This window comes from Salmo salar, chromosome ssa22 (genome assembly GCF_905237065.1).
Source record: "Salmo salar chromosome ssa22, Ssal_v3.1, whole genome shotgun sequence".
In the NCBI taxonomy this organism is placed as follows: Eukaryota; Metazoa; Chordata; class Actinopteri; order Salmoniformes; family Salmonidae; genus Salmo; species Salmo salar.
In genome coordinates, this window is record NC_059463.1 from 29,487,525 (window position 1) to 29,496,267 (window position 8,743).

An 8,743-nucleotide genomic window follows, 5' to 3' on the forward strand; every position below is an offset into this window, starting at 1 on the left:
AAACCATGCTATCACTGCACTCAAGAAGAAATGGCCTTTGCTTTATGCAAATTGTGACCAGACACACAAACGCACACAATTGGCATAAGTAAATGTTATGTCCATTCTAAAATCAAATATATTTTTTTGGTATGCGATGTTGAATGTAACATAGCAGTATTCCCATGAGACTTTCATTTCTTATTTACAGTTGTTCCTGCATCAAAAACTCAACGTTGGGGTGACCACGCCGCCTAGCGGGGCGTGGTATAATGTACACAAATCGTTCTGGTGACGTAGTAGTGACTTTCCATGTGTACGGAAGTTGATAGCATGAAATCTCTAAAGCTGTATGTAGTCAGGTCTGGTCATACGATCCACCAGAAAAGACAAATGGCACAACAATTAGTACAGATTCATACTTCATAACGCACTTACTGTCCGTATCTGTGAGTCTGCTCCTTTTCACGGTGCAGTTTCTGGAGAAGCCTTGTCATAAGCCTCAAAGGAAGAGGGCTAGCTAGCTAGCTGTACGATGAGTTCCCAAGATATGTTGAAGAATGCCTCCACTCTCGCGTCATACAATGTCTTGCTTCAGGTAAAGTAGCTAGCTATTATAATTAGCTATGCCAAACTCCTTTTTGCACATGATGACAATAGTGTCCTTGCTAAAATTCCTTATATCCACTCCCTCAGAGTAGCATGTGGAGGACATACTTTTATGTTAGTTGTAGTGAAATATCCTTTTATGTAGCAATTTTGTAGCAGTTGTTGATGCGATTAGTGTGTGCCCTGAGTGAGACCAGATTCCTTGTGAGAGAAGGGAGAAGATTACACCTTCTTCTTGTAAGGTTACCCTCCGTGTGGACAACATCAGCATGGTGTGTGACTGGCAATTAAGAACAGCCTTCTACCCAGCCTCACCGAAACACCTGTCTGCATAAGTGAGACTCATGTCTCTCCGTATCCCCCTAGCCAAGATGCGTTATGCTACAAATTGTATTTGTCTCATGCGCCGAATACAACAGGTGTAGACCTTACAGTGAAATGCTTGCTTACATGCCCTTAACCAACAATGCAGTTTTAAGAGAAAAAAATAAGTGACATAAAAGTAACAAATAATAAAAGAGTAGCAGTAAAATAACAATAGTGAGGTGGCTATCGGTACAGAGTCAATGTGCAGGGGCACCGGTTAGTCGACATATTTGAGGTGATATGTACATCGGTCGCTCTCTCGCTGAAAGGCTGAGTGAGGCTGAGCCTCTTCTGAGCGCAGAGGACCAGAAGTGGGCATCTATTAGCTCAGTGCTCTATCAGGCTGCGGCCCACTCCATTGGCTACAAAGGTAGGAAACATCAGGACTGGTTCGATGAGAACTCTGACACCATCACAACCTTACTGGACAATATGCACAAAGCGCACAGGGCTACTCTCAACAGCCCCACATCTGCTACCATTCACAAGCAATGGCATGCATTGCGCAAGGAAGTGCAAACAACCTTGCGTGCTCTGCAGAACAAATGGTGGACGATAAGTCACAGGAAATCCATATTTCTACCAATCAACTAAAGCACATTTATTTTTAAATGTTTTATTTAAACTTTATTTAACTAGGCAAGTCAGTTAAGAATTCTTATTTACAATGACTGAGATGCAGTGACTTAGACCGCTGCGCCACTCGGGAGCCGGGCCCTAGAAGTCGGCCCTAGAAGTCGCTCCATCACTCCCATGAAAACAGCTGATGGTCTGACTCTCTTGAAGGACTAAAACTAGATCCTGATGAAGTGGGCTGACCACTTTGACGCACTACTCAATCAGCACTCTCCTACAGACCTTCCAAGAGGTGTTACCAGCTATCCGTTCCCTCAAGAACAACAAGACTCCTGGCGCTGACAGCATCCCGGCAGAGCTACTTCAGAAGGGAGGTTACTTCTGCACCAGAACGCTCCACCAGTACATCACTGAGGTTTGGGACCGTTAGATCGTCCCCCAACAGTGGCGGGATGCAAACATTGTCACCATCTATAAGAACAAGGGTGACAAGTCCATCTGCGGCAACAGCCGGGGGATATCCCTGGCTAAGGTGATGCTACACAGGCTGGCGAACAACATCACAGAGGAACTGCTGCCAGAGTCACAATGTGGCTTCAGAAAGAACAGGAGTACGGTTGACATGATATTCACGGCACGGCAACTCCAGGAGAAGTGCCGCGAACAACATTAGGACCTTTTCATGGCCTTTGTCGACCTCTCCAAGGCCTTCGACACTGTGAGCAGGGAACTACTATGGGGCATTCTACTCAAATTTGGCTGTCCAGACATATTTGTCAACATCCTTTGCCAGTTCCATGATGGGATGATGGCTCGGGTGGCCATAGGAGGGCAGGAGTCAGTGCGCCTTGGTTGGAGTGTGTGCTGACACCGATACTCTTTAACATCTTCCTCCTATGTGTCACCCAGCTTCTCCACAAGGAGCTTGAGGACAGCAGCGGGTTGCGGTGGACTTCAGGCTGGATGAAAACCTATTCAACATCAGGAGGCTCCAAGCAACCACCAAGGTTTTGATGGAGCAGTTTCTTGAGCTGCAGTGTGCTGATGACTGTGCTCTTGTGGCCCACACTCCGGAAGACCTTCAGTCCGTCCTTGTAGCAGCTGTGAGGGTCTATAGTAGGATGGGACTGTCTATCAATACCACCAAGACAGAGGTAGTCTGCCAATGGAGATCCAGCCCTCCACCCACCATGCCTGTCTTCACCATTGAACACAAATCACTGGCAATAGTCCCGTCCTTCAAATACCTGGGCAGCATCCTTTCGGAGGACTGCAGCATCGACCTCGAAATTCAAAATAGGATCAAGCAAGCATCAGCTGCCTTCGGGAAACTCAGGTGCAGGCTCTTCCAAAACAGGGTTCTCCACCTTTACACCAAAGTTACCGTCTATTAAGCCATCTGCATCACCACACTTCTTTACAGCTGTGAAGCCTGGGTCACCTACAGTCGCCACAACAAGCAGCTCAAGCGATTCCACATAAGATGCCTGCAGCGCATCCTGGGAATCATCTGGTGCAACCGTGTGGCCCATACAGATATACTAAGACCAACTGCAAGAGTATGGAGGCCATGGTCACCCAATACCAAATGTAAGAGTATAGAGGCCATGGTCACCCAACACCAACTGTAAGAGTATAGAGGCCATGGTCACCCAACACCAACTGTAAGAGTATAGAGGCCATGGTCACCCAATACCAACTGTAAGAGTATAGAGGCCATGGTCACCCAACACCAACTGTAAGAGTATAGAGGTCATGGTCATCCAATACCAACTGCGCTTGCTTGGGCATGTCATTAGAATGTTTCAGGAGTGCTTGCCGTGGAACATTCTGGCCGGTGGTCTGCAGGGGCCAGATGAAGCTCTACATGGACCAGCTGAAAACGTTGCTGAAGAAATGCAACATCAAACCCACAGACCTAGAGGATGCTGCAGCCAACCGTTCCACCTGGTGCAGTTCTGCCAGAGCGGTGTACAGAGGTGGGAGGAGGAGAGGAGCACAAAGTCACAGCAAAAACAGCTCAGGAGACATACAAGAATTCACCGTTAACTCAGAAGTGGAAGTCGTCAACGGATACGATGGGCTAACATAAGCAAGTGTGTGTTTGTTGTCCTAAGGCATAAAATATTCAAGTGGCAGAAAGACATCTAAGTTACAGAGCAATCTCTATTCCACGTGAGATAATCATAATGATGACATTTCTATCCATTGCATATCTATCTATGTGCCTCCTGAATATGTTCCTGGTTATTTTTAGGTCATGTTTCGTGTGCTCACCTTTTTTCTGAACGCATTCACGCTGCGCTTTGTGTCCAAAGAGCTGATTGGTGTGGTCAACGTCAGGTAAGATGGTTTTACTGTGGCAATTCCATGGTAACAGAGTGATGCTGGGATTCAGATTTTTCACTTTAAAATGAATGCCAAACAAAAAAACAATGATGGCAAAGTTAAACAAACTGTACAACTCTATGCACAAGGATGACTTTGAGCAATTTCCACAGAATATTTTACAAAAACATTTACTTGAAGAACAGTGCAGAAGCAAAGTTTAGGGAGTTGTGTGGTTTGTTTAACTTTGCAATCATTGGTTTCGGTTTGACGTACATTTTAAAGTGGAAAGTGTCTCAGCATCAGTCTGTTACTGTGGAATTGCCTTCTGTATAACATTACACCTGCTGCAATATGAGCTGTCCAAACCTGCAGTTAAACAAAAACTAACACCACTACATACTGTGTGTGTGTGTGTGTGCGTGCATGTGTACGCGCATGTGTGTTTGTGTGCGCAGGTTGACACTGCTGTACTCCACGCTGGTCTTCTTGTCCAGAGAGGCCTTCAGGAGAGCCTGTTTGAGTGGCGGAACAGATCACCACTGGAGACAAGTCATCAACCTGCTATGGCTGACGTGAGTGAGACTATAGGGGAGCTGCTGCTCCACAGTGTTGGCTCTGTTCAGAACATACACAGTTGGGTCTTTTATCGGCACTATCTGCAAAACAAATGATTGTGTGTGTGTGTGTCATCCTCCCAGGTTGCCGCTGGGTGTACTATGGGCATCTCTCCTGGTGTGTGTGTGGCTGTGGCTCCTGGAGGTTCCGGATCCCCTGACTATCCCTCACTACGGCCCCGCTGTGGGGCTCTTTGCCCTGGCCGCACTGCAGGAGCTGCTGGCTGAGCCTCTCTGGGTCCTGGCTCAGGCCCACATGTTTGTCAGGCTGAAGGTGGTTGCTGAGAGCCTCGCCATGGTGGCTAAGTGTGTTCTGACAGTGGTGCTGGTGGTCTCTGCTCCTCAGTGGGGGCTCTACATATTCTCTGCTGCTCAGGTACATACGTACGCAGCCCCATCCCTTATGCAAATTATCTTATGTTTGTCTATTTAGCGCAAGCGTTTACCCATCTTTTGCAGAAAAAATGCATTGAAAGTATAGGCAGCACTGCTTAATTCACAGCAATCAGCGTTTACCCACTTGTTGTTTTTTTTACCACTACATCACTAGTTACAAGGGAGTATGGTTAGAGGGTTGTGTGCATAGAAGGTATTGTCAAAAAGATGAAGTGGCCATGGAGTAAGGTTGTGTTAGTAAATATGAATTTATATAGGGGGAGATGGTATTGCATGCAACACTCATAAATCACTGCGAACGAGTGTCTACTTAGCTAACTGTTATACTGGCCTGTACTTCATAGCTGGTGTACACAGGGTTCCTGGTGCTGTGCTACTTTGTCTACTTCCTGCGTTTCCTGGGCTCTGGGGAGGCCAACAGGAAGTACTTCCCCCTGCAGCGTGTGGCAGACCTGCTGCCCTCCAGAGTTGAAGGAGAGGTAACATTCACCCCAACAGCACTAACCGTCACTCACCACATACACTCCTCACTGAGCTAGTATACAGTATACCCGAAAGCAATTGGTTGTATTAACTGACAAATCAATGATAAATTGATTGTTTGGTTCATTCATTCATATACTATGTCAGGTCACAACTGTGTGTGCTATGTCATCCCGCTGTGTGTGTGTCTGTAGCCTGTCATTGACTGGACGTTGGCCAGGCTGACTTGGAGCTTCTTCAAGCAGTCCTTTCTGAAGCAGATCCTGACGGAGGGCGAGCGTTATGTCATGACCTTCCTCAATGTGCTGAGCTTCGGCGAGCAGGGCGTGTACGACATCGTCAACAACCTGGGCTCAATGGTTGCCCGTTTCATCTTCCTGCCCATCGAAGAGAGCTTCTACGTCTTCTTTGCCAAAGTCCTGGAGAGGGGGCGGGACGTCAGGCAGCAGAAACAGGTCAGAGGGCAGAGTCAGCCAATCAAATACCTGTCACTCATTTCACCATTTGTCAGTAGCCAATGATAAATAAAGTTGTCTGACACACACATCATAGCTCATGCAGGTGCATTGATGCCGCTTGCTGATTGGTCTGCAGGAGGAGGTTGCCATAGCAGCTGAAGTTCTAGAGTGTCTGCTGAAGCTGGTGCTTGTGATTGGTCTGATCATCACAGTGTTTGGTTACGCCTACTCTCACCTGGCTCTGGACATCTATGGGGGATCTCTACTGAGTAGTGGTGCAGGTGGGTCAACTAACCAAATGAATTGATGAATTAAGTGAGTCAACCACCATAGTCAACTGAATCACTGGAGTTATAGAGAGATAAAGGAACTTATTCAGCAATGATTGGAATATTCTAATTCCTCAAGCTACTGGTTTTATGTGAGTGGTTGTGTGTAATGATATTTGTGTTATATTGAAGGGCCCAGTCTGTTGCGATGCTACAGCTCCTATGTGCTCCTACTGGCCATTAATGGAATTACTGAGTGCTTTGTCTTTGCTGCCATGAGCAAGGAAGAGGTTGACAGGTGAGAGAAGGCAGGCACACACAGACACACACACACACACAGTGTGTATCATGTTGCTTACGTTGTCCTCTCGTCTGTCCCCAGGTATAACCTGGTGATGTTGGCGTTGTCTATCTCCTTCCTGCTCCTGTCTTACATGCTGACGTGGTGGGCAGGGGGCATTGGCTTCATCCTGGCTAACTGTCTGAACATGGGCCTGCGTATCCTTCACAGCATGTTCTACATCCACCGCTACTTCCTGTCCAGCCAGTGGACGCCTCTGCGCGGCCTGATGCCCTCCCCTCTTCTGCTGCTGGCTCTGGCTCTCAGTGCAGTCCTCACTGCTCTCTCTGAGGTACCACACTATAACTGTTCTCCTCACTGCTTTACTGGACACGCCAGAGGAGGCTGGTGAGAGGAGCTATAGAAGGATGGGCTCATTGTAATGGCTGTAATGGAATAAATGGAACGTAGTCAAACATGTGGTTTCCATATGTTTGATGTGTTTGACACCGTTCCATGAATTCCATTCCAGCCATTACTATGAGCCCATCCTCCTATAGCTCCTCCCACCAGCCTCCTCTGATACACCCCACATAGTGTATACACCATCCAATCACATATCAGCCAATCACACTTAAGTCTGTCTCTGACGTTTAATGAAACAGTTATTGTTTCTACCTTACAATCATAGAAATGGGAGTTAGTATACAAACTATATATTTATTCTTCTCAAATAATCAGAGCTAATAGTGAGTCAGATTGTCTTATCTCATTTATTTACCATATAATCCGATTTCCCATCTGTCTGTACTGTGCTGTTTCAGGGTGTGTTCTGTTGTGACGGAGGATGGCTACTAAGGCTGGTTCACATCGCCGTGGGGGCCGGGTGTCTACTGGGTGTACTTGTCACTGTCCTTCTCACAGAGACAAAACTTGTTCAGTTTGTTTGGACTCAGCTCTTACCTCGCTATGGGAAGAAACACACCTAAACCTGCCCAGCAGAGGAGTAACCTGCCAGCTATAATGAGAGAGAGAGAGAGACAGGATAAACCGAATGGCAGAAGGATAGATGGATCTGAACACAGTGACTTGGAGGGGAATGTGGAAACAGCTGCAATCCTAAGTAACCCTGTCATGGACTGAGGGTGAAGTTGGAATGAGCAGCTCACTGGCCAAAAATGTTTGTGCGTGCGTGCGTGCGTGCGTGTGTGTGTGTACAGTCAGGTCTAAAAATATTGGCAACATTGATAAAGATGAGCAAAAAAGACTGTATAAAATAAATAAATACAAATACTGAGGTATATTGTATGCTCAAATTTTGGGGAAATTATATTATTATATACTTTATTATATACTAATACAATTGCTCAGAGAAAGAGATTTTGTTTAACAAGTACTGTTTGTTTTTTCTCAAAAAGATAGTGGTCAATACTCCAGTACACCTTGTGAGGATAATGGCACTGAGCCTTTTCCTAAAATGTTTTATGAGATTGGAGAACACATTGGGAGGAATCTTAGACCATTCCTCCATACAGAATCTTTCCAGGTCCTTGATATCCTCCATCTGCTGTTATGGACTGCCCTCTTTAATTCAACCACAGGTTTTCAATGGGGTTCAAGTCTGGAGACTGAGATGGTCATTTCAAAATATAGATTTTTGTGGTCAATTAACAAAAAAAAGGTGGATTTTAATATGTGCTTGGGGTTATTGTCTTGCAGGAAAATCCACTTGCAGCCAAGTTTCAGCTTCCTGGCAGACGCAACCAGGGTTTTGGCTAAATTGTCCTGGTACTGGGTAAAGTTCATGATGCCTTTGGGGCCCCAGGACCAGTGGAAGCAAAATAGCCCCATAACATCAATGATCCACCACCATATTTTGCAGTAAATATGGGGTTCTTATCGGCATATGCATCTGTCTTTTGACACCAAACCCACCACTGGTGTGCATGGCTAAAGAACTCTATTTTCATCTCATCTGACCATAGCACTGGTTCCAGTCCAAATGCGTTTAGCAAACTCCATGCGTTTACATTTATTGGATGACATGAAAATAGAGCTCTTTTTGTGTGTACAGTATGAGCAAGCACGGAAAACACTGTTTCACCTGCACATTGTTGAGTTTTTTCATGTAAACTGCTTGAGAGGTAGGCTATTTTGTAACCAAATTAGGTTTTGATAAATAAAAACAGGTGGATTTTGACTAATTGTTATTTGTAGCCTATGCCAGATTAGATGCAGTGTATTAGGGAAATGTGTCCCATATCATTGTATAAAAAAACATTACTAATTTACTCTGCATGGCAGCGAATATTGTCTAGTATCAATCAATCATTGAAATTCAATGGAAATAATTGCGTCGAGTTTCCCGCCATCGCACATCCA

At 45.7% G+C, this 8,743-nt stretch overlaps 1 protein-coding gene across 1 annotated transcript; it reads left to right on the forward strand.

The window, feature by feature from the left end:
- The first annotated feature begins 290 nt into the window (after positions 1-290).
- Positions 291-8,561, forward strand: LOC106583213 (protein RFT1 homolog). Its single transcript, XM_014167129.2, has 10 exons — positions 291-577; positions 3,788-3,873; positions 4,317-4,433; positions 4,560-4,851; positions 5,216-5,350; positions 5,549-5,809; positions 5,949-6,093; positions 6,274-6,379; positions 6,464-6,713; positions 7,186-8,561. Exons 1-10 carry the CDS (start codon positions 515-517, stop codon positions 7,348-7,350), a joined length of 1,620 nt encoding a protein of 539 aa, XP_014022604.2. The 5' UTR covers positions 291-514; the 3' UTR covers positions 7,351-8,561.
- The last annotated feature ends 182 nt before the right edge of the window (positions 8,562-8,743 follow it).

Excerpts from the sequence above, each read along its gene's own strand:
- LOC106583213 (XM_014167129.2), top strand. The coding sequence starts at position 515 with ATGAGTTCCCAAGATATGTTGAAGAATGCCTCCACTCTCGCGTCATAC. Across the intron at positions 5,351-5,548 it reads CCTCCAGAGTTGAAGGAGAG|CCTGTCATTGACTGGACGTT; the intron begins GTAACATTCACC and ends GTGTGTCTGTAG. Across the intron at positions 6,714-7,185 it reads TCCTCACTGCTCTCTCTGAG|GGTGTGTTCTGTTGTGACGG; the intron begins GTACCACACTAT and ends GTGCTGTTTCAG.